This window comes from Hetaerina americana, unplaced genomic scaffold (assembly GCF_022747635.1).
Source record: "Hetaerina americana unplaced genomic scaffold, ioHetAmer1.1.p SCAF_3, whole genome shotgun sequence".
In the NCBI taxonomy this organism is placed as follows: domain Eukaryota; kingdom Metazoa; phylum Arthropoda; class Insecta; order Odonata; family Calopterygidae; genus Hetaerina; species Hetaerina americana.
The window spans coordinates 40,286,537-40,313,598 of NW_027286874.1; the positions used below are offsets into that span (position 1 = coordinate 40,286,537).

General features: G+C 36.8%; 1 protein-coding gene across 1 annotated transcript in view; it reads left to right on the top strand.

The window, feature by feature from the left end:
• LOC139690289 (sodium-independent sulfate anion transporter-like) overlaps positions 1-25,714 on the top strand; it is a 43,785-nt gene extending 18,071 nt beyond the window's left edge. Inside the window, exons 2-12 of the mRNA XM_071587650.1 lie at positions 1,991-2,283; positions 11,684-11,879; positions 14,543-14,763; positions 16,610-16,787; positions 17,486-17,653; positions 20,558-20,719; positions 21,335-21,475; positions 21,638-21,783; positions 23,031-23,195; positions 23,597-23,750; positions 24,888-25,714. Of these exons, the coding sequence (XP_071443751.1) occupies positions 1,991-2,283; positions 11,684-11,879; positions 14,543-14,763; positions 16,610-16,787; positions 17,486-17,653; positions 20,558-20,719; positions 21,335-21,475; positions 21,638-21,783; positions 23,031-23,195; positions 23,597-23,750; positions 24,888-24,913 (1,850 nt within the window). The 3' untranslated portion in view covers positions 24,914-25,714. The remainder of the gene's footprint in view (positions 1-1,990; positions 2,284-11,683; positions 11,880-14,542; positions 14,764-16,609; positions 16,788-17,485; positions 17,654-20,557; positions 20,720-21,334; positions 21,476-21,637; positions 21,784-23,030; positions 23,196-23,596; positions 23,751-24,887) is intronic.
• The last annotated feature ends 1,348 nt before the right edge of the window (positions 25,715-27,062 follow it).

A 27,062-nucleotide genomic window follows, 5' to 3' on the forward strand; every position in this document is an offset into this window, starting at 1 on the left:
AGATTAGTCCGGAAAAAATCAAAATTTTCCATTCTAATCCTCCTTGGGAATAAGTATTTGTGATTGTTCAAAGGCAGATTCAGCCATAAGTACTGCTAATTTTGAACAAGAGATTTCAAACGAAGGGCGTCTAAGTGCTCGGGACATTTCATTTTGCTATCAATACAATATACAGCAAAAAAAGTGTAGGTCAGACTGTCATGGACCGGACACTTTACTATATGTTAGTTACCCGTTGCTTCATTAGTCGTCCAATTTCGCCAATAATATAAAATAAATGAAACGGAGGAGTGTGGACCAGAGAAAATCATTATATTTACACCCGATAAGGAGTATTGCGTCATTATTTTTGAATCGGCAAAAGAAGTGGAATTCATATGATAGCGATAATATGATGCAGATGGCAATCGTTATGGGAAGTTTGCTCTGAATGACAAGTTAGCACGACAGCCCTTTCCGTGACCCATTGAATAAACATTTTCGAGTGGAAGGCTCAAGTCAGGTTCCATGGATGAATACCCCCATTGGGCATCAAAACTCCATTTATGTTGATCGCTCTTCAATCAGCTCGAGACGCGGTTTCACGGACAACCTCATTATCACAACAGACGCGCTCTTGACCGCGGATATGAAGCGCTTGACACAGCGATCCTTCCGTCTTGGTCTCCGCGCTGAAGTGCTCCGGAGAGTCCTGTCGTTCACAGCATTGAGCTATCTAGGTCATACATTGAGTTAGAACTTGCGTGTTACTATGTTTGTGATGGGTTTCTCCCAAGTTGTGACGATTGGAATTCTCAGGGAGATGCGTATTTCCGTTCCCTGGGGGCTACCCGAAGTGCGCGTTATTGCGACAACCAGAGGAAGCATTATGCGGCATTAATCGCCGCGAATTGTGGCTAACACGTTTGTTTTTCCACGTTATTGGGTCACCGAGATGGGAGGGGTATATACGAAGATCGTTCAAGCATTCAAAACATCTTGGGATGCGAGGAAAAAAAAATAAAAGCGAAAATCAGTGAACTTGTGCACGTGACCTGTTTGTGTTATGATGACGCCGAATATAAAGAGATGGTGACTGTTTGCTAAACTACCTATTATGCTTGCGCGAGGGGTGGGATATCTGAGCTGAATGCGCCATAAGCCGAGTGTACTGTTTGCCTAAGCTGTTGAAGTTGCGCAGCACTTCACTTGTTAACCATCATAATTGTCTCAGAAATATATAGTTTCGTTTCTAGATAAACAATGACTATGCCGTAGTTCGACACCTCAACTGAGATCATCTACTTCGAATTATGGAATATTCATGCCAAATAGTAAATTACCAAATATTTTCTCAAGATATGTGTGCTTACACATCCACTCCTATTCGTCCAAATACCTTCCCAAAAAGCCATTACAGATCTGATTATCATGGACTTGATACTTTAATATTTTATCAGCAAGTTACCCAATGTTCCCATTAACGCGTTTAACATAAATTGAACTGAAGTGTGTGGATCTAGTTAATCTGAATCTTTTGGCTTTTAGAATGGTTTATTTACATGTTATCTACCATGAGTATGTGCGTGGCATTTTGGAATCCTTAATTGGCTCAGGCAGTGAAAATATTTCTGAGCGTGAGATAAGTATTACACCCATCACTGTTGAGTTTGCGATCTGTAACTCTAAAAGTCGTGGCACAAACCAAAAAATAATTTATTTTATTAATTTGGGGTGAAAAGATTTATCAGTCAATAGTTATATTGAACTTTTTACTCGCAATGTCATTATCCCGGATTCAATTAATTCATCAACTCCGGCATTTTCAACAAGTAACGCGCCAAGCTCCTAAACTGCAACGGGTTGAGTGTGGATGTGAACAAGATGTCCCATACCTACCTAATGACTCTATGTATTTGCATAATCCCACCTCTACAGCAGCAGTGGTGAGTGCCAGTTTGGCAACCAGCCACCACCCCCACCCCTAATCCAGGAATCTGTATCCTTCCAGCGGCCGAGTGCAACGGCGGCGGCGGCGGCGGAGGGGGGTCTGGCGGCGGAGGGAAGGACAACGGCGCGGATGGGGTCGGACCGCTCCACAGTGTGGTGGTGGCGTGGGCCAAGGGCAAGGCCCGGAAGTTCTTCTCCATGAAGACGCTGCGGCGGCGTCTGCCCGTCTCTGCCTGGCTCCCCGAATACTCGCGGGCAGATGCCGTCGGAGACTTGGTGGCCGGGGTGACCGTGGGCCTCACGGTCATCCCACAGTCCCTTGCCTATTCCTCAGTGGCGGGCCTTCCTCCGCAGGTAAAGGTCACTCCCTCGACAGTACAATCCCACTGGTAGCCTCCCCGCCGTTCCTCCAGAATTCGGAACTAAATTGGATCCCCGTCCCCATCTTGCTAACTCCAAGCACGGCATTGATACGGAAATGATTTACGAAGTTGTGAGGTTTGAACAGCTCTATGTGCTTGAACATATTAAGTAGCCAATTCTATTCAACCTATACATTTTGTCTCTAATAACTTGCATTAGACCTCTGATGTGAAATAACTTTTATCGTAATTTGATTATAAACACAATGTGGTTTATTTGTATTTAATATTTTTAGATATTCGGCGGCGCGCGATCAGTGATGTCGCGTTTTCCGGTTGAAAAAATTTAGGAAGTTTTGATTGACTATGATGTTACTAAGATAAAATAATTTTTGATTTTTGGGCACATGCTTCGTGAGAATCACGGTAATTTAGCACGCATTAGTAGCGACCATTTTAAAATTTTGGAATGTGAGAGAGAGTTGGCGCGCTATATGGATCCTGAACCTGAATTTTGAACCATAGCATAATAAATCCTTTCAGGCTTTGCTACTCAAATGTTTTTTATAATAAAACTTTCAACAGACCACCACGACTGTCCAGGCCTTAAAAATACATCAACCTGGGAATGAGCCTGGATCGGATATCGATTACAATTTGATAAATTGCTAAACCTATAATTTGATGTTTAAAATGAGTGAATGAAATTACCTTTAAATAACAGTCACACGTCGTCAAAAATGCTTTATATTACCACGCGTTAAATCCCTGAATGGGAAAATATTGATTCAAATCCCTAATTTCGTTTCCCCTAATTTCTCCGCTATGGGAATGATTGCCTCCAAAGATTTATTACATTTACCACAAGCCAATTGGCTCATTTGTAATTAAGATTGCCTTGATAGAAGATCATTCTGAGACACGTTTTGTATAAAAATTTTTGGTAGCAATGTTTCCTGGTGTGTGCGTGAAGTGCTGAATCTAGACCATCGGTTAAGTGTGCGAGTAATTGCAGATCGTATTGGCATTGATAAGATGACAAGGTACATCATTATCACTAAAAATTTGGCGATGCGAAATATCTGCTCTAAACTCGTTCGGTCTTGACGGACGCCCAAAAGCAGAGTCGAGGGTCTGCTTGCAAAGACTTTCTACAAAAATCCTTCAAGCGTCGACAAGCATCCTTCGAGCGTCGACGCTCGAAGGATGTACTTTGAAGGTTTTTGAGGCATTTTATCAATAACTGAAATAAATTTATTTTTCCCATACTTTTTATACAAACCGTGTATGTCTAGAGTGTTCTTTAGTTTGGAACCATGGACAATCTACTCTTTCTTACTTAATAACCAACCATTTATCAACGCGTACTGCTTTACTGAAACGCTCATATTTTGTATCAACTCAATAGAAGTAAACATTCAATCAAATTATGAACTAAAATAATAATATGGTAATTATTTCATAAAAATGTTTATCTATTTTTATTTTCTTCTTAAAATTTTCATTAAATGACGGTCTGTTTTAAGTAGGATCTCATTGGATTTCACGACTTATACTCGCAATTATGAGCTTTGCGAAAATTTACCTTAGAAAAGATTCTGGGTGATATTATTCACTGCTATGCAAAGAGTTTACTCTATATCGCTGTTTAGAATTTAAATTTCAAAATCAAATCAATAAAAATATTTAATCGTTCAGTTGATTTTGTTCAAAATATAATGATCTTTTCTCCATTGTTGTTAGTCTTGGGGGTTAATAATGATTTAAATTTGTCGAAAGATATTAATATAAGAAAAACGCTTTATAATGAAAAAACAAACCAAACATATCGCTAGTACAAGTTGTAAGTTATGCTCTCGGACGAGGCCATTCGACGTAAATTATTCCTACACCTGTGATTTCAGGGGCACTCGCCCGCCTGTTTCCGCTAATGTGTCATGGACGTCATTGCTGAAGATTACGTAATTTATATTCCAGCATCGTAAAGGCTAGGCCGATCGCTTAACTACGTCAGCTTCGGAAGAGTCCTCTGCCTTCGAATTCTTGCGTAACGCTCGTGCGCACTGGATGGAAACCCAAAAGCAATCCAGCATCATTTCCGCCTAAAGTCAAAACAATCAACAAATACGCCAAGGGAAATGAGGTTAACCAATATGGAAAAACGATAAAAAGTCTCAGAAAATCCATACCGTGATATTAAATGACGCCGAAGTAAGCAGGAATTTTTTAAATTTTAGATTTTCAATTAAAGAAATTCTTAGAAAAAATAGATCTAAAATATGACCAATCAGAACCTATTTAATGGTCACAGCATTATAAGGGCTGTCTGTTAGGGGTTTTCCATGGTTCCACGCATTTTTGGTGTTTTAATATGTATATATATATATATATATATATATATATATATATATATATATATATATATATATATATATATATATATATATTGTAAATATATAGATAAACGCGTGAATCTGAATAGGAAATCTTCGTGGATTTTCCAGCAGGTCAGGGTGTCGCTGCCAACCTTTCGATGACTAATGATAGTGTTATTGAATATAACTAATGTATTGTCATTGGTGGAAACGCCAGCAGCCGACACCTTGCCCCGGTGGAAAATCCGCAAAGACTTCATCGCAATCCTTGGCGGGGAAATCACCTCAGTTTACATCTAAATAGGAGTCAAATGAATTCTTAGAGATTTCCATGTATAAAAGTCAACAATTGATGAAATCAAAATTTTAAAAAAATCTTGAGGATGACAAGCACACTCAGGTTCTCCCACTTGCCCCGAACTTCTCCTACTGGTGATAAAATACCGCATTCAACGGTATTGGTAATGTAGTAATGAAGTTTTCAACCGGAATTTCTTTACATTACGTGCTTTGTCATTACGTCAATTTTAAAACACTCCTGATTCCCTCTTCTTTATAGTGAACAATTGCAAACCGTTTGAACAAATCATTTCACGGAAATTTAAAAAAAATATGCGATAACTTAAACGTCACTGATCGAAATTCAAAGATAATCATTAGCTCATGTGTGGACGTAAATTAGAGAATTCAGGCTAGTGATAAGAGTACTTTATTTATACTGACATGACGAAGGAGAAGAAGTTTACTGCTGAAGTAATCAACCAGCGAACTGTAGCGTAGGGAACCTGAGCTCTAGCGTATGCTATCAAATCCGTGGGTATAGGAAAATTGCACTCTAATCATATCAAGACCTACACCACGTCAAACACGCACACTTGGGATAGTGGTCAGTGTCTATCTCGGTGTTGACGACGGCTTACAGGAAATTTCTAGTTTCCATGCTGCTTATGTGTAAATAATGTCCAAAGGGATCGGCGAAGCTGGGAAGAACCTCCAGCTAGAATGAACGCTCTGACCACTAAGCCACCAAGCCGCCATATTAAGGAGTTCATCAAGGAAAAACCGAGGCGTTTAGGACTCGGAAATTAGGACGCAATCGATATTCATGCCCTGGGCGGAGCGCGTGCTTCAGGGGCGCGGCGAGGGTTGTGCGGAGCCTCGGGCAGTGTCCTCGCCTGCCGGTGGAGCTGCCTTTGATTGTTTCGACTCGACCTTGCGACATACAGGCCATCAAACTCAAGTCGACACGGCTCTTCCTCATTCATTCGATCGGTGACGACCCCATGCTGACGGCTTCGTGAGTTAGGATCTCCCAGTGAGTGAATAAAAATTATCCTGTTATTCTCGGAAGGGGAGGTCGCCACCATTAGGAGGTGACGCCCTATCGTGCCATCACCTCATAAGCGGTATTGCGAAAACTTTGGGCCTGAAAAGCTAGTGTATTTAAGCAGATTTTTTTAAGGTCACTAGCAGAAGCAGTTGAGCGAAATACACAGCGCACGCGCTCCTCTTTGGTTAAGAATTGCTTGAAGAAAACGTTATGACCTCCGATGCAGAAATTTACGCGAAACTGCTCGACTGAATCAAGTTATCACGTGAAATTTAGGTGCACACGAAAAGAGTTTGCTATAAATTTAAAGGGATATTTTTCATAGGGCGAGAAAAATCGTTGGTATTCCCTATAAGTTCACAAGGAACGCAACCTGATTTAGTTGTCCAACCACATCGGAGACTTGTCGTGGATCACATTTTAGAGACTTGATCAATGAAAATGGGTCCGAATTCATTACCAGTCATATCTGAAACTCGGAGTTAGCTGATAAAAACCCGTTTTCATAGATATCGCGATAAATTATTCAGGTACGGCGTTTGTGGACGAGTTTTTACGACACCAATCGCCAGCAGGGAAGAATTTTTTAAAATTGGTTTACTCGTTAACATAGGTTTAGGATGAACATAGACTAAGTATCGCTACATTTTTTAGCTACGTATAACGAGAAAAAACCATTCATTCCGTTTTACATTAAACAATTCTCCAATATTACCTATCTACCCACTATCTACCTCCTTTAATTCCATACAACATGCCTATTATTTTCCTCTCCCAACATAGTCTGCCTAACGTTCACCCTTCTATCACGCTCTTCAATATTCTATCGCCAATCAAAGCGCTGTGCAACCAATGTCTTACCTCATAGGATTTCTACCGATAATCCCCTTTCCTCTCACGCTCTACTCCTTCTACTTTCTATTCCGTCCATTTTATTTTTCCATCATCCTCCACACTTATATTTCAAAAGCAATAAGGTTCTCATCTTCCCTCAAAGACCAAGTCTTTCTACCGTAAAAAAACTACGCTCCATAATCTTTGCTAACCTTGGAGAGTTGATAAAAATATGATGAAGGTAACTCCAAAATATTTTCAAACTTTATGTCACTCCAAATCCTCATCCTTTTTTTCTGTTCGCTTCATATATTTGTGAATATGTACACCCTTTATGAGATCGTCCTTTCGTATCTTTTATTTACCAGCTCCATTTGCAGTTTATCTCATATGCTTCCCGTCCTCTTTAAGTTGTACTGTATCAAAATATGCTCGATGAATTACCCTAAAATGTTTTGTTTTCTTTTCCATTTTTTCAAATGGGATTCTGTCATTGGAATGGATTGGATCCACTCTTCCTATAGCCGCCCATTTAATTACTAGAGTTGGCTCTTGGCTCTAATTCCTTAATTCTCCCGCTGAATGGCAACGCCATTAATTCTTATCTTGTAAACCGTTTTAGTTTGTCTCACATCTCTTGAGAATAATGCTCCAAACGTATGTTACCGTCTAACACGAATTTCGTATTTTTAGTTAAAAGGATCATTTTGAGACATTAAAAGTGTCTGTTTCAATCAATCTTTATCCTTTACCATTTAGAAGTAAATGCATAGGATGAAGGCAAAATGGCGGTTAATTACTACGTGAATGAGTTTTTCGCCTTATTTATACCATTATTGCTTTATATATTAAATAAGATACGTTAAAATATTCGTCGTTACCGTTTATTTTATTGGAGCGAAAACTATATCGGCTGGGTCGTAAAAGTTGCAAGAGGGGAGGTTAGCTTATAAATCTGGCATCCGTTGTCTTTTAGTTGCCTTAGTTAGGCGTCATAGTTTTCAGTATTTCCTCGTGTTTTTTTCGGGTAAGTTTATCCGTGAATATTAAATTTGAAGGATTTAAGTATTGACACTAATACGAACTTATTTTTTAATGGCCCCAAATAACTCAGAAGTTTTCATCTGGTGATATAATAATATGAGTTGATATCAGGGATCCTGACATTGGTTTAACAAATCTCTTCATTCAATTTCTTCATCTATTAATCTCTCCTCCCACATATTTGTTTTAACTTTCAAGTTTGCTATTTAGTCATATTGCGTGAAATAAGCATTGCGAAGCGTAATCACTCTCAATTACATTTCTCAAAAGCGCCAAAATCATGGAAACAGCATACTCCCGATGAAAAATCACAAGAAAATAGGTCATTTAGAGTGACATCACTGGAAACTAAATCCTCTGCCTTCCGCTTCAGATCTGAAAGAATTGAAGTCATAAATGAAATAATTCAAAATTTTTCGAAGTCCATTTTATCGTTTAGTAGTCATTTTATGATTTTTATCAGCATTCTAAATTTTTAATATGATCGCTCTTCTCAATACCTGTAGCAAGCAAAAATTGTTTCTTTTTAACAGGAACGAACAATCTGAGTCATTTTCGGAGCCTTCGCATATAGCGAGAGAAAATTTGCCCATAGCTATATTTTTGTCTGTGGGCAAATAACATATTTTATCAGCCTGCTCATGAATAACAAATTAGAGACTGATGATAGAATAGCGATGCCCTAAATTTTTATTTTATTGAATAAAATTGGGGCTCTTTGGCTTAAGGCGATGGGGTAGTGTATTTAGCTAGTGTGTCTCCAGAAGATTCCTCCAATTACTTCTAGATTAATGCAAATTGTACAAACTTCTGGGATAAGGACACTAGGAAACCACAAGCAGCACAGAGAGAAAGTTTCTTCTATACCCTCTATTCCATATGGCATGGGGTCTGAAAGGAGCCTAGCGAGCTCTGCCCTCATCCACCAAACCAACACGAGGTGGGGGGTTCTGCACGGGAGTTATGAACTCTTCATGAAGAAATACTCAATTCTAGTTACGAGTTAAAATACCATATTTTTAAAATTTAATATTTTTTTTACTAATACAGAATCTTAGATTTAAAAAAATCCTTCTCTAGTTTGGACTTCTCGGTGTAAATCAAGTTGAATTTAGTCTTTCAAACGAGGGTAAATCCGTCTGGGAAATTGCAAGGTGGTTAAAACAGAGAAGTAGGTCGCCAGCTGGTTAAACGCGGCGAGCGATACAATTATATTTCCTGTTATCTCATTACAGGTACACAATTTGAATATAATCTTCCCAGTCATTCATTTTGAAAATATTATCTCATAACTTATGCCGATAACGACATGTATAAGTTATAGTCAAAAATCATATCAGACGCTTCGAATCTGTCAGTTCATCTACTCGAGACTTCTGGGTGATTCAATCACATATATTTCATTTAGTTCGTAGGCAGTCGTAATTTTTAAAAATATTGAATATGAGGTGCGAAAATAAGCATCGCTTTCATTATATTTTTAATAGGCATGGGACTGGCATTATGTGTCCGTCATTAATCCTATTATTGAATGTTTAATTTGATTGGCACGACGGAGATATGACCGTCTGCTTCGCAGCAAATCTGACCGAGGTGAACCATCTCCAATCCAAATTTGATAAAAGCAAAACCTTTTTCCTCTAAATTCTTTGCCCTTTTGTCTGAGTGCCGTGATATCATAGCAATGGTAAAATATAGAAAGCATTTCAAATGCTGCGTAGCCAACTATCGATTCTAGCTGGCGATTCGTTGCTTGAAGGGAAAGTCAACAACATAGAGGAGTAAACGACGTATAGAGGAGTACGACGTATGACGTTGATAATCGTAAATGAGAGTAATTTTCTCTTTTATAGGCGTAATGATATGGAAGTAATTTGTGGCGAGAGCCAAATCTTGACCAATCCTTGCGTCACTCTTCCGATGTCGTTAAATGATTAACGCTTCTTAGAAGTTCCCGCCCTCTTTATGACTGTAACATTAGGAAGCACTTATGTCGGTGTTAAGAGATAAATCAACGATATTTTTAATGGTTGACCACTCAGAAGGAGCTTGGACCATCTTTGTTTGTTTGCTCTGAATCCGACTTAATCTGGATTCTTTCGAAAAGATAACAGGCACAATTTTATTGACTTCCCGCACATGATTTAAAACTCCTAGGTTTCGTGTCAACAGACGATATCACGTTTTCCTGATATCGGACTACAATCACTACGATCTATTGGCGGCTATCTGCTCGGACTAGAAAAGAAACAAATTGTTATATATCAATGCACTCGTATTACGCGCCAGTATTAATGTCTACGTAAATACTTATCGTACATGTGCATATTTATTTAAATACGTTAATAGATCATGCCATCAACTTTATGAGAAGTTCTTATCTACATCTTGATAGGTGTAGGCGTAAAGTTACTGCATATTTCGTTTTTGTTCTTCTACGTTATTTCAGTTAGTAATTTGGGTGAAGCATGCAATTGGGAGAGGAAAACGTGGTGAAACATTGAAAGTGTTTAAATCTCACTCATTGGCACTTACAACGCAATATTTGTCCGGCATGCGTTAAATTTAAAGTGAATTGTCACGTGCCATATATGCGCGCACGTTTAATTTTCTCGGAGATCATCTCCGATCACCATTGACCTCCCGTGTGTTGCTCCACCAAATGACGAGGAGCGGGAATTGGAATTTTCTGTAATTAAAACAGCTTCGTTAGACCGCTTTTAATTGGAGTACTTCTTGAACCACTTATTTACTAAATGATTCATTTAATGATCAAATGTTCATGGCATGACAATTAAGATGCTTAGAAGGAAAGGATTGAGTTGCGCCCTGGGTCGTTTGATAATCTTTTAGCCACTAACCTTTACAGCGTAGCTTATTTTTAAACCCGATTTACGGATATTGACAACGTGCTTGCCATCCATCGTTTACTTACTCTTCCTAGTCCTCGTTTTCCATAGCTTTTATATTTTTCTTTTGCTGTTTTAACCAGCCTGTGATGTTGTGTTCAGTCCATATGTTTGCGCCAATACTTGCATCGATCACTTGTAAATTTATCCTGTATGTCACAGTGACTACTTAATTTTTAATTTCTTATTCTGTCATAGTATGTATTGTATATTTTCTTATTATGTCATAGTACACGTAACTGTATTTCCATTTAATTTGAATTCAATAATGCTTTTGTTCCCGTTAAACTGATGAATAAGCAATCACTGATTCAATCACTGTTTTATATATTCTCTTTATCCATTAAATGTTATAAGCCTCTTTTTACGTACGAGATCTTTCAGGAAATATTTTCTAATTGCTTCAGGTACCTGTGCTTCAGCATCCTCGTATAAGTTTCAGTCTATCCGTACCTATATTTCAAGGTATAAAAAGGTACCATATATTACAAGGTATACTTGCGCAATTATCTTCCCCTCTTTTTTTTAGTATTTGCATTCGTGATAGCAAAAATATTCAAAGAGAGATTCTTCAAACATTTGCTGAAAAATGAAAAATGCCAAAGTAATACTACAAGCAACTTTTGCTTTATTATCCGTCCCCCAACTTATGTTTTCTGGTCAAATGAATGCCGAATTTTATCAATAAATGTATAATTATATTTTGAACTCTATGATCAATAAATATAGTATATATTGGGTTAAATATTCAAAAAAAATTTAATAACTGAAACAAAACTGGTCACCCAGAGTTTTATACAAGGCGCTCATTACTCCCATATACATATTTACGTATAGCTCTTATTGGACTCATTACTCTCATATACATATTTACGTATAGCTCTTATTGGACTCTTACAGTACGGACTCTACGGGTCCTTCCTCGGCTGCTTCGTGTATATCCTCTTCGGTAGCTGCAAGGATGTGCCAATGGGACCAACGGCAATCGTATCTCTCCTGACTTATCAGACTGTCAACGGCATGGGACCGCAGTATGCAATTCTCCTATGCTTCCTCGCTGGATGCGTAGAACTCCTCATGGGGATTCTGGGCCTTGGTAATTCTAATATCTTATGTAGCCGTATAGATATGATACAAATTTTAAATTATGTAAATAATATCCCATCGAAAAATTGATCCGCTAATTATTCCCGCAGTTTGATGTAGAGGGATGATCTTAGAGCAATAATTTCCTATTAACACGAAGTAATTGCTTTTGATTATTCATTCATAAGTAGTAGTTGACTTTCCCCAATCAAAGTAAAGTTGTTGAATAAATATAATTTTTTTTAAATTTCATCTTTACCAGCATTTATGAGAGAGTATGCTTGTTTCTGATTGTTAGACAATCTCAGAATCTAAATTAGAGAGGGAGCTTAATTCATAGCCGTGGTACTTACGTGTTGTAGGGTTCCTATACCTGAACGGAAGGATTTAACTCTCATTCGTTTACTTAGTAGACTCGTACATGATGTCCCCGGGAGAAGGAGTTTTTCTATATTCCAATGCCTATTTTATATCTTGCAGCTACGTAAAAATATCACACGTCGGCTTGATGCAGTGAAATTAATGAGACCGATTTTCGAGTTTAACTCGGGTGGAATTCACTACATTCAGAAGGATTGACGCTGTTTGAATATTTTTCTGGAGGGCGGAGTCTGTTTTATATTCAGTGCAATGCACATCGATGCACATTTAATGCTCCAAATGGTTAAGATTCGTGTTAGTCTTCGCAGAATATAGACTTCTCTACCAAACTTATTCTTATCATGAGTTTTTACATGACGCCAGTCAGTGCGTCATAATCGTTTGTTTGGAAAGCTAATAGTGCCGGAATCCGAAAACAACCGGAAATAATATCTATAAGGAAAACACGTTTGTAGAGCACTTTTTTTCAAAAGCAGTGGCTTTTACCTATGATAAATGAACCACTATTTTCCGGCCTGAGAATTTCCATAATAGAAAGCTTCGTAGGCAACTTGACCACCTGGTCACTATGAGAATAAAGGCTAGATCCATCCAAACCTTAAATCATGGATACATGATTCCACTTAGTGATTTTCAGTGAATTTATGTAAAATGAAAAATCCATTTTCCCAGTGTCTAAAAATTTTTAGGTATGTTTCGACACAAATAATTTTAGAAAGTACAAATATATTTTGACAGACTTAGGCTTTACTCGAATTATGTCTTGGCTCTATAATAAAGTTAGAAAATTTCTGGAAGTAGCCATAAAGAACACTGCTAAGCTATTAAAAATATACTTACGTAATTCTTTCAAGTAAAAAAAGAAAAAAATATATGTTAATTAAATTATGGTAAATCTTTTCTGTAGTGGAATGGCATAGATATTATATGCTATTTTATAATATATATTTGAAATTTCAAAACTTTCGGTCAATAAAGAAGGAAATTGGTATAAATATTTTATTTTTCCAAGTATTTTAATAATTAGGAATCGGGTATTAGGTTCACCGTGGAGATATGTATGCATGGTTAATTTTAGTTTGCTATGAGTGTTATTGGGTTAATAATTCTGTTCTCAATATATCAACCTTATTCTACTTCAGCTGATATATTATGCATTATATTAAAAGCAAGACTTAAGGCACTCAAGTAATAGACCAAACAATGAAGACACACGTTAAGTTGCCGCTCTCATTAAGAATTTTACGGCTCTCAACTCGAAATGATTAAATTTGTAATTTAGAAATAGTGATACTATAATAAAGTATTTTATGCTTCTTTTTGGTGTGTATTTTAACATTTCAGGCCATAAGGTATCAATCACTATCACTCTGTTTCTGAGAGTACATATGCTCCTTAAAATGGAACGAAGAAGCGGACAATAAAATGTAATGATATATGAAACAAATTCAGAAATTACACTTAACGTACTCGTCGTGAACAAATGGATGTTTTGATTACAATACGAATTAAAAAAAACTATTTTACTGCCGGTAATCTCCCGCAGCAGAAGGAATGTGGTTTATTAAGGCTAAGGCTTTCATTCATATGATTTATAAGCCAAATAAGGACACCTGTCGAAAGGCCTATTGGAGAGTGGGACAACCACTGCCCAAGGTTTTGTTTCCTGAGGGCTAAGATATCTCTCCCTTAATCGTCACATTTTATCATTCTATCGGGTTGCAACAAGCCCCACCGTCTGGGAAAAAATCTAATATCCAATCCAATAGACCTGCTTGTTGACAGTAATCTGAGTGGGTGCTATTTGCGAATGGGAATGATGAAAACTAAAAGAAGAGAAATATTACATTAATTGCTCTTTCATGAAAAATTGTTTTTTTGGACTACCACACTAGGGAGATTTTAGGAATTGACCATTTTTTACGCTCCGTATCCTCGAGACCGTAAATATTGTCCTATATGTGCAAATTTCTAAAGTCAATACAAAATCGTTGCTTAAGGATGGAAATATCAACCTGTAGTACACCCGTAGATTGAAAGGTATTCCTGAATGTCATTTCCCATTGATCAACAAAGCTATCATGAGTGTACGAAAGTGAAAATAATGTGTCGCACCTTTCTTTTCAGAGTTAATCCATGAATATTCGAAAATATACAAGTATACGGTATACTTGTATATTAAGTATACAATTTACTTGTAAACAGTGTATGTCACTATTTATTTACTTTGCCATGTTCCGTTCATGTATACTTGATTATTATTATTCTCCTCTTTTCGTCTCCACACGCCAGGCTTCCTGATCGACTTCGTGTCGGGGCCGGTCGCCTCGGGGTTCACGTCCGCCGTAGCCCTCGTGATCGTGACTTCCCAAGTGAAAGACGTTCTGGGGATCTCGGCGTCGGGGAGCACGTTCACCGAAATGTGGAGTAGCGTTATTAACTCCATAAGTGAGACGAGGATGTGGGACACGCTTCTGGGGTCCACCTGCATCATTGTGCTGCTCCTGATGAGGGTAAGGGGCGACCCTCATATTGCAGATGACGTCTCGATTCACGCACGCTGCTTTCACTCATCTTTCCTTATCTTCTTTATACTTCGATCTCAAGTCTAAGGGGAATAAGACTAAGGCATTCATTCCCTCAGCGTAGCATACCTGCCTACGCCCTCCTTCACTTAGCTTTACATCTGATTTATTTTCTTTCCTTCATAAATTTCCTTTCGCTCTAACTTTGAATATATTTCTAATATAATTTCACCTTATTTTTTAAAATTTATGTAAATCCTTCAGAAGGTTCCGTCGTGTTTAACGCAAGTAAATATTTGAGTGACTTCTTTTAATAGTACCTCTTTACTAAAGGCAAAGCGTCTCTTGTCTCGATTCGTCGAACTAGTCGTCTTTAATTAATTGTTTTCTATTTTTCCCAAAGGAGTGGAAAGGATAAGGGCGAAATTAATCTTGTCTCTAAAAGGGACATTAAACATATGTTCAACATATTTGTTCAGCATAGCATACATCTAGTGCATTGTGAAGTATAAATTCAAATGAGATTGTACTCAACTTAAGCGATCAGAAGATGATTCCGTATATTTTAGTCAAGCCCACTAAAACAGGATCTTGCGTTTTATTTCGATGTTGGTAAACATGGCATGTGTATTAACCCTGTGGGATGATAGACGAATCAATGAAGTAAACGATTTTCTGCTCTTTAGCCTCGGCGAATACATGAATACGTATTTCGCAAAATAACTTATGTTTAGCAAACATATTTCTATGTTCTTGACGGTCAGTATACCTGTACAGCATACCTACTCAGGCAAAGTTAGTCAGCCATCATTATACGTATTGTGTGTACTACGTAGTACATATACCGCTAAAAACCTATCGGGGTACTCCTTTTTCCGTAAGAAGTAGATCGATGCTACTATCCAAATGAGAACAACCTGTACCAGCTCCTATTTTTAAGTTTTTGAGTCATGACGCAAGGATGAGTAACAGTGGATTTAGTCTTCCTCCTTAGTTTATCTTTCGTACGGCTTTTAACGCTTAATAATAAAATGTTTAAGTAGATTGTTTGAAGCTACTTTTATTATTTTTTCTTAGAGCCAACCCTCCGTTTTTGACCTGAAAATTATTTATATTTTGTGAAAAACAGGAATGTGCACTTCAACGCGAAGGTTATTAGTACCAAAAAAATCCATTAAACTTTTATCTTTTAGAAAATACCTTGACATAAATGTTTCTGTATCATCGACGATAAGATATGAAATGTAAAGCTGCTACAAAGTATGCCTGAGAGGAACTTTACATAGTTTTCATTCAGAACCATTATTGAACAATCGCTGCTTAAGCTTCTATTGTGATACGGCGACCCCCGAATCGATGAATCGTTCGCTATCACGCCGCGCTCTTTTTAGAGGAAATTCTTTGTATTCTGGGATCGCATTATCTTCCGAGAGATTTTCGTGCTCTCCCCAAACCTTCTTTCGTCTGTAAATACGAATGTGGCCTTTTAAATCACCTTCTTTGAGAAAGGGATATCGGAAAATATTATTGTTTCGTTTTCCGTTCCGATGAAAGTTACAGGTGACGAGCGCTGCCACGGCGAATGATGTCCTACTTCTGTAATGTAACTGAAGCAACAATAATGTTGATCTTTAGTGAAATAACCTCCATGAACATTTTCTTTTCCTTTCAACAATAAACTTTTTCTTCAGAAGAATCATTTTTTGCTTTTATTTAATTATTTTTGACCGGCAAAACCATCAATTTGTCTCTTACATGATTTGAATAAATTTTATTACCATACAACATTAATTGCCAAACTGGATGACGTTTTCTTCCTGTTATTCCCTCCCAGCTCCTGACAATGGTGGAGATTGGACCAAAGGACGAAGAGAAGCGGAGCACCTTCCATAACCTTGTCAATAAAACCTTGTGGCTCGTGGCGACAGCAAGGAACGCCATTCTGGTGTTGGTGTGCGGATTCCTTGGCTACTGGTTCGCACTGCGCGGAGAGCCTCCTTTCCGTCTTATTGGTGAGAGAAGTTCAAGCTCACGGCGGAGTCCATTCCCATCTACCTATCATTGAACCTATCAAGTCATTTTTAGATGAAGGCTCATCTAAAAGTCCCCCGGGACCTACCCCTCCTTCCTCAAAGGGTATGTGACAGGAGGTTAAGAAACTACCCATAAAAATTTAGAGGAAATATGTGAAAAATGGAAGTTATGTATGACTTCGGTTTATTATTTACATTCTTACTTAGTACTTGTATGTACCCAATTTAATATAAAAATTATCTATTTTTCTTGGGTGGTGAAATGAAAAAGCCCTATCGGCTCCACACCTCATCGAGCTACTTTATGGAGATGACAGTAACATTTTGATGCTCAATGTCTTCCTCGTACCTTCACTGTTTTTCTTGTTGAAATTATATTGTAGCACGACCGTCAATGGTACCGTCAAATCAGTCGATCAAAGACGGTGCGGTACTACAGAATATTGCTTATTGAACTTTTCCTTTGAATGCTTTCGACCAAAAACCGTTCAAATGTCATTTCAGCTTAGAATCTTTGAGGACAATAAGATAGTCAAACATATGATGGGCACGGTATTAAAATAATATTCTTATTCCATCCGGTATTTTTCCACTTGGAAAATGAACTTGGACTCCGAAAGTAAGAAAAATACTCCGAATAATCTGTTTGACTTTTCCAATGAATTTTCTGTTTCCAGGAGACATTCCTCCAGGTTTGCCTACTTTCCAGTCACCCCCGTTCTCGGCCATGAAACCAGACAACACCACAGCAGGATTCCTGGAAATAGTGTCGAAATGTGGATCGGGGTTACTTGTGCTTCCACTCCTCTCTCTCCTGGAGGACATCGCCATCTGCAAAGCTTTCTGTAAGTTGGACCTAGAAGATCAACATGTTAGCATACCATTACAGTTAGTTGCAATGCAAAGGCCTATATAGCTGCAAAAGAAGCCCTGAAGAAGTGGTATTTAGAGCCGAAATACGTTCCATCCCAAGATCTAAGAATTGAGCTAAAGAGCATATCGGTTGCTAATTGTAACACAGCATGGCATGTGCTACTTAAAAACTATTTCTTGGCATGGAATCAGTAAGGCGTGAATGGTCTCATTCCTCGAGGCGCCTAAATATTAAATTACTAATACTTGCGTGTGGGAGGCTGCGACTGGATCCCCGGGCACTTTGTCCTCTGTGTCCATTGTGACAATCGACGTTTAAACCGGTCTGGCACATGCAGACGGGGAACTAGAGCACCTCGGTTTAGATATATGGAGGTTCCCTATCCAGATTCTCCGTCCAGGTCCCATATTGCTAAACTTCGATGACCAAACGGCAACCGGCGCATAAATGTGCCTCGGCCCTTGCCAGCCAAAAGCTTACAATACTCTGGAGTCGCTAAGGGTTCACAAAGTCTACAAGACTCCTAAAAGATTTTGCGCGGATGTGCTTTCACCACAACAACCGTTCGAGCTCTCAAGAATGCTTTTGCGTCTAATAGTTCTGCGCAAGGTGGTGAGATGCTTAGCCGGTTCTGAGGCCCTTTCAGTTCTTATAGTTAGTGTTTTAGAGATTGTTTTTATTTATGAGTGATTTCGTAGAGGTTTCCATTATAAGTACATGAAAATCTAACATGGAATATATAAAATTAATCTGTGTGTTTTACATATGTATTACATTCTCTAAAATATTTGTCCATCCATTTATAATACCTCACCTTTCATATCGTACAATCATGTTCAAAACGAGAACCAAAAGACACCATGCATGAAGTTTCATGCAACTCAGTCGAAGATTGTATTTATTTTATCTTGCGGCCATCTTTCAAGTGCTTTGAAGGCCTCGGGTGCAAGAAGGGACCCTGGCATCCTTAAGAAAAACTATTGCTACATCAATGTTGCCATTTGGAGGAGTACTTGAGCTAGGGGTGTTAGTCCATAAGATGCTGCATCTCCTGAGACTTGGGTTTGGTATAGCTGTGAACGTATCGTTAATAAGGTATAGCAACTGGAAATGTGGAGAACGCATCTTATTAATCAATTTTCTGTGGTAAAAACACAAATTTCGAATCAGCATAGCTGGGGAATGACTTATTTGCTATTTTACAAAAAAAATAAATGAAAGTACCAAAAGTACATTGTGATTAAGGAAAGAGTCCTGTTCTTAGGAAAATATTCAGCTTTATAACAAACACTTCAGGTAAATTTTAAATTTCCAATTTAGCTGAAGATGTAACGCTGTAACAAAACTTAGGCCGTAATAATAACAAAAAATTCTATGTGTAAAAGCAAAGTGTCTTCTTTCATCATGAAGGATTTCATTATGTTGCGCCTGGAACTGTCATTTATGTCGCTCATTACCGGAAAAGAATAGGTTATTAGATTAAAACTAATACTTTACTGGAAAATTTGTGCTTCTTATTTGTTCAACTGACGAGTAGCCCGAGAGTTCAATAATTTTTTTTAATACGTCACACCATTGGACGTAGTGAAGTGAAGGTCACAAAATGTCTCTTGCCTTGGCCGTTTCGAAGTCTGTTTGTCTCTTGACTGCTAGTATCAACTGGGTCGACCGCGTTTACGTCACAAAATTTCATGAATGAGCTTTACACGAGGTCAATTAAATTCTTAACCCCACCATGCATCATGATTGCAGAGGGACAGCTGTTTTGAATCGATCTCCCTCATGATCTTCAACCGATGGATGGCGATTTTTCCCATCGGTACTTTTAGCGTATCAGTCTGTGTGCAGCCGGCTGTGCATCCAAATGTCTCGATTTCATCCATGAGCAGAGCATTGAACAGAGAATGAATCAACAACTCTTTCTTTTCCGATTGATTATCCAATAATGCAATTTTGCCGAGAGGCGCGACTCGACGTAAAATATTGGAAGTCTTTTTAAATAGACGGTATTTTTAAAAGATTACTCATCTTGATTGAAACACTGCTGAAAATTGGTTTTCTCGATGCCGACCCAATATTTTAAGGTTGACTGAAAAGAGGACAAATGTTCCCTTTATATTCACCGGTTTATCTGTAATTGCATACTTTTAAAAACAAATTGCAAAAGCCAACCATATTACAAAATTTTGTAGTATTTCCTTTTATTTGGGCTATGATCGGAAATATCATTGGTATGCCTCGAGGACCCAACGGTATTTTCATTGCTCCTTCATCTATTTATTTAAATAATCATGAACAAGGAAGAAAAATGTATTCATACCGCTGGACATAATTAATGCCATTAATGAAAATTATTTCATCAACTCCTGATCCCATCAATTCAGACTTCAAGTCATATAATCCTGTATTTCACCAGAGGAGAGAGTCGCCACTCCTTGTCTTTCTCCCTTATTTTCATCCATTTTGAATGATCAACTAAAGTGGCAAGCAAATACTCGATAAGCGTCGAAAGAAATATAGCCGTGAACTGTACGTCAAATGAATTTCTCTCGTGCACTTATGCAAAATGGTCGAGGGAATTCATAGTTCACCATTAGCCATTTTATGAGAGTAATTTTAAATCCTGCTGTTCAAGTGTTTAGGGATTTAAACCACCTACCTTTTCTTACAGTTTGTAGTCAATAGATATTAAAAAATTGATGTAATAAACGTATGTACATACCCTGACAGCATTTCCCCACTAAGTTAGGTTTAAAAATAAAACACTTTCTTCGTTGCAATATATTTATTATTATTTTAGATGTATTTTTACCAACAGAAAATAAGGTTCATTACACAAAGGTTTGCTAATTAGCACTCCAATTTCCATTCATAGCATCTGGAAAATCTGTGGATGCAACGCAGGAGATGATAGCCATTGGATTATGCAACATTGCCAATTCATTTGTGCAAGGCTACCCAGGGTCTGGCGCTCTATCAAGGAGTGCTGTGAATAATTGTAGTGGTGTTCGAACACCAATGGGAGGCCTTTACACAGGTGAGATCTTTTTCTTCTTTCAAGATGATATTTTCTCTTCCTACCCTTTAATGAAAATAAATAGTTAACCAGTATTTAAATACTTTGGCAAACAGATTTTTAATTATTCAAATTTATTAGGCATGTCTATCTACTTACTGGTAGCTACTGGATAAAACTGCTCAGTAAACTATAGCAATTGCTAGAGACTGGACTGATTTCACTAGTAGCTTCACCTTGATAAGTAATGATATTTTTTGTCTTAGGCTTCAATTTGGATCAAAAATATTATCTATTAATCTTATATCATGCCTTTATTCAATACTTTTGCCAACATTTGTTAAGTGCCTTTAATTATGATTGGTAATGCTAATTGCTAAAGGGTGTAATATGTGATAATATGGAATAATTTCCCTGTAGCTTTCCTCGTGTCATTTGAAGCTCAGTGCCTTGCATAACATGTAGTATGTTGTATGCTTACTTTGCTCAGAATTCATAGGTTTTTTCAGTTCTTTTTTTAGCTTATGACAGTACTTATGACATATATTAAAGGTACATACCTCCTGCAAAAGTAGGAGTACCCAGGCTGTCAGTTTAAAAATAATTTGTTCTTTTGTTTATGATCTCATTTAACAGGATTACTTGTGGTTGTGGCCCTTGTTTTCTTCACACCTTATTTCTACTACATTCCCAAGGCTTCTCTGGCAGGGATCATTATTGCAGCTGTTGTTTTCATGGTGGAGGTAAAAGTAGTCCGGCCAATGTGGAGAACCAAAAGTGAGTCATGAAACATTGCCAAAGTAGATAGAAACATTAACATTCATGAGTTGCAACATCAAGCATTTTAAATTAATAATGTTCCTACCATAGCCTAGATTAGGCACTGAACTATGAAAAAAGTATTGTCCCTGAATACACTTCTTTCTCCCTTTTTGCCAGAGAGTGATCTCATTCCTGGGATTGGAACCTTCATCAGTTGCCTAGCATTGAGAATTGAAATGGGTATACTAGTTGGTATTGCCATCAATGTTCTCTTCATCCTGTATCAGGCAGCTAGACCAAAGATTGAAGTGGAGAAATTAGCGGTAAGCAATGGGTTACAAAATTATTGGTAAATAGTGAGGAAACCTAAAGAAGAAAATGAGGTGTTTGATAAAAAAAATATTGGAGAAACATTTTTTTAACAATACTAATTTTATTAAGAATAAAATTCACTGTATAAAAAATCTATTTATTTAAAGAATAACATTCTATTCACAAACAAAGACATGATAATATTGTAATTTTATTATTATTGGTAGTATACTGTCTAAGGTACATTTTGGATGAACAGACTGAGCATCACTACTTTCCTCAGCTCCATCTAAGAAGACAACCTGACACCCAAGAAACTGTCCTTCAATTCCACATACTTTCTGCCTCCCTTCATTCCATCCCACACGCCTATCCCTTTTCTTTTCCTTCCTGCCTAGCATTCTTCCCTTCAATTTTTCCATCTCCTATGAAAATGCTCTGTATCCAATTTTCCTTCCTCCTTTGGATTCCTTGCAACTATACCCTCATCTCCCCTACTATGCAGGGTACTTATTGTTTTTGTTTTTCTTTGTGTCCACTTTGTCAAACTTACTTTCTCCATTTTTTGCTACACCCACATCTCAAAAGACTTTCAAGTATGCTCATCCTCTCGCCTCAAAGACCAAATTAAATGAGTAAAAAGAGGGAAAAATCGAATACATTTGAGATGCTTACATTAATTATTGAAGTTATATCAAGGAGGATTTTAATTAGGTACTTTCTAAACAAAATTTCTCATTTGTTAAACCCAGAGAACCTGAAAATCTATGAAACTTATTTATAGCATTTTCTTTTATTCTAAACATCCTTGTTTTGGAAGTAATGTAGATATCCATAAGTGTTACAGATTAATTCTATTTTTGGAGTTTTTATGGCAAATATGCAACTTTTAATTTCATACCAAGTTTAGAATGTAATTATCAATGCAACACTCATGTTTTTGAGAAGGATTTCTACACCTGAAATCCCTCCTCACAGAATATTTGTAAACCTGAAAAATAGTAACCAATATTAATTATTTATACCTAAGAGAAATATTTATGAGGTGTGATACTTCTGAATGGGAGATGACTACCACAAATGTCAAACACATAGTAGGGTTTAACTCTTGTGTGTTTGAATGTTGAGTCACTACTTAGATAATTCTGTAATAATGCCAGTAACCATTGTGTCTATATCTATGAATTTAGTCCACTAGATATTCTATTTGAATCATGCACCCAATTTATTCTATTTATTCTATTTTTTCCAAATTTAGACACGAAAGGGTGTGGACTACCTCATGGTTACTCCAGATCGCTGCCTAATTTTCCCATCAACTGACTATGTCCGCAATCTGGTGACAAAACATGGTTTCAAGCAGGCAATCCCTGTTGTTATTGACTGCTCTCACATATATGGAGCAGATTTTACTGCCGCAGGAGTGAGTAAACAATACTGATTAATATTAAAGTTAAATGTGAATGTTCTCATACTGAGCCTCATTTTGTTGAATTTTAATTATTAGGTAGTAAAGATAATAATTCTTATTACGCATATATTTTGTTATGAATTACCTTGAATGCAGCTGTCAGGAGAAGCCAAAGTAATATTACATTTGGGGGTACACATAGAGCAATTCTTAATTAATATTTAAATCAGGCAAAAAACTGTGAAGCTTAATTTAGTTCTTAGTGAATTAGAAATATTTTATGTAGTATCACCTAAATCCTCTTGCCATGGATAAGAGACAGGAAATAAACCTTGTGGGAAATTTTATTCATTTTGCATTTCCAAATGTTCTGATGGTGATATTTGTAATTCTTCTTTCATGTATTCAAACAGGTAGTGCTTAATTTAACAGAAGATTTCATTAAGCGAGACCAGCCTCTTCTTTTCTTCAACTTGAAACCAGGAGTGGTTGAAGTTTTTGAGGGTTTACAGCCAAAAGGCTTAGTGGTGTATTACTCTGAGGATGATCTTGATACAATTCTCAAAGGTAAATATTAAGAGTATTTCTTTATTATTTAGATAAAATCCCTTTATATATTAATTTTTATTTGAAAATTTTCATTATAAATTGGAAAAATTTTTAGAATAGCTAGAGGGTTCAAATCCCATTAGCAGCCCCTCAATATTCTTAAATTTAGTTCCATAATATGGGAACTAATGCCAGCTGAATACAATATTGCAATACACCCCTCAAGACTGACTTACTTTTATTTTTAAGAGCATTATCACTTTAAAGTGGTTACCCTATATTCCCATCTTCCAGTCTTCTCAGTCATTGCAATATTCCTTTTCAAAGCCTAAAACTCTCCATGGTTTCCTTTGTCATCGATGTTTCCTCATTCTTGGCAGTTACCATTATAACAGAGGTCTTGACCATCTTTACTCATCCATTGTTCAAACATAGCCATAACATTGGAGAGCTTGGTTCTGGATTTATTGAACCTTCTTTCATCTATATTACTTGTCTAATATCTTCATTTTTTTCCTACTAACTGGGATATCCTGGCTCCTCTTCTTACGCTCATAACTAAACATCTTGTGTTTTGCTTCCCAAGACCTAATATTATAAATGGAACTCATTCTGTACTTGGATCAAATTTAAACTAAGGAAAATATTGCTGGTGGCAAAGTCACTGTGATCCAAAATCAAGCACTGTGAATAACAACTACTTTACACATATGCAGCAACCCCTCAAAATATCCCCTTCATTGGCAAAGTTATTAGGAATAGACTAAGACCTATTAACATATAGTATTCACCCCTGTGTAACTATTTGTTCATTTTTAAATATTGAAGAATATGAAGGGAGTGGCATGATGTCTCAGTGTAATCCATGTAAAAGCAAAGAGCTTTATTGGGCTTAGATGATAATTATGCCAGCAGTGATAACATATATAAGAGCATATGTATGTTAAGTATAATCTAGCAAATATAGTATCTTCATTACCTATACACTGTTAGCATTATTCAACTGCTTATTTTCCTTAGTGAAATACTGAGTGTTAGTATTTGAACACTCATCCATCATATAAAGACAATTATCATAAGCTACCCGGCTGTTAGTGCTTATTTATGAAATTAATATTTAAATCTTATTGCCCTTAATTTTCTCTTCCATTGCAGAACGATTTGGAGTAGCAACTGTTTGACTGTCATATCTCATTAGCCATTGGAAGAACGGCTACTAAAAAGACCACCTACACAATAGTTTCTGTTGCTCAAAATGAAGAATAGGCTTTTTAATAAGAATAACGGAATTTTCAGTGAAAATTGTGATAGGTGTGCCAGATGAAAAGAACAATACAGTTGATGAGAAGATCACTTTGGATGCTTCCATACGAGAAGTGTTAAATTGAACAAATAAGGGAGTTATTGGTCTGATTGAACAATTCCACTAATACTTGCAGAAAAATGCCCACTTTTGACCTGCAGTTTGAGAATATTTAAACCAGGCGAAAAATTGTGAAGCATTTTTAAGAATTATTTCAGTTGGGTAAATACCCAACTGAAAGAACTCCTTTGTGGAAATTTGCCCATAAAGCAAATTCATTTATAAAGCATGTGGATAAACTTCTGTTGTGGTTACTGAAACATGACAGTGACATGCACCATGGTGCTTTAGTGTTGTTATCTCATTGTTTTTCATTATTTCATTATAAATAGACTCATCAGTGCTAAACATCCAAATCAGTAGTGGCAATGTATTAAAAAATGAGGCTCATTTTGTGAAGTAACATACAATCTGATTTGCCAATGCAAATTGAAATTTTCATACTTTTATCGATGTTTGATTAGAGAAATAGTATTTGGGTTGATAGGTACCTAGCTACTAAATTTAATAAATTTCCCTTGTTGGATAAAATATTCTGATGCCAATTTCTAGATCAGTTGTACAAATTAAAGGATAAATAGAATGGAAAAAAATGCCTGGAAGAGTTTTAACTGTGATACTTGCTTAAAATGTTACTTTGTATATTTTTATAATTATCTATGTGTAAATATATTCTGTTGAGTTATTACTTTTTAAAAACTGTTTTCTTTTTTGGTGACATACTTAAGGTATCTATATTAATTTATCAGTGATATAGGCGATGAAGTACTGTAGACAGAAATACAACAGGAATGGGTGGACTAACTGGAGAAAGATAGATGAAGTACTGTTTGATAGGAGATATATTGAAAGGTAAAATAGAAGTTAGACTTGCTGATGATGCGGTTGAAGTGGTTGAGTGATGAATAGTAAGGAAAGACTCGATAAGAAATGACTTCATCAAAGGAATGATTATGGTAGGATCTATTGGAAAAATGATGCAGGGCAGAGGTTGATGTTAGTTTGAACACATGGAGTTGAAGAGTGAAGAATATTTAGGGAAATTTTGTAGGAGAGTAGTTGTAGGAAAAAAGAAGACCCAAACTAAGATGTAAGGACAAAATAATAAAGGATTTATTATTTTGGGAAATTTTGGGAGGGAAATATGGTGGACAAGTGAGAAAACCATAGACTAAGAAAATGAGAAGGATACAAGTTACGACTTAAAAGAAACCATGGACCCATGGAATAGAGTCAAGACTCATATTTCATGAGTCATATCCTCCTACTGTTGAACTCCAAGATGTCTGGAGATTTCTACAAAAAATCTTTGCAATGGCTCATTTTGGTAGAAATGCAATTCTAATTCAATAGTAGGGGAAGCATGACATGGGAAGAAAGTTAGGAAATATGGTTCAGGATGGTGGAATGATTAATATGTCAAAACTGGATTTTTTTCCAAAGAAAAAGATTACTAATGAAAAGCAACAAGTGAAAATATTTCAAGAATGGGTATACTTGTAAAATGGCAGAATATAATGGGAGATAGATAAAGTTCAAATTATTATGCTGAGAGTGAGATTAAGCAATAGCACCATGAAAAAAAGTACAGCTTCCCATACATAGATTCAGATTCAGATCCTATTTTTTTTAATTAAGTTATAATTTAAAGTTAAGGAGGGATACATTTGGAAGGATGGTGCAAGAATGTTATCATTTGTAGTTAAATTTCTGATTTCCTGCAAGAAAATTGCAGAAAATCAGAAATTCTAAGCAACTATCAGGGAATGATAGCATCACAGGATTGGTAGGAAGGTCACCAATAGGTGATGATGACTTTCAGAATAAAGACTAGGAATGAAAATTAGGAAAATAATAGGAGATTCTTTCTGGTGAGAAAATTTGGGAACAAGAAAATACAGAGAAAAGTGATGAATGTGATGATGAAATTGAGAGGATGATTTTCAGTTAATCAAAACATAGAATGA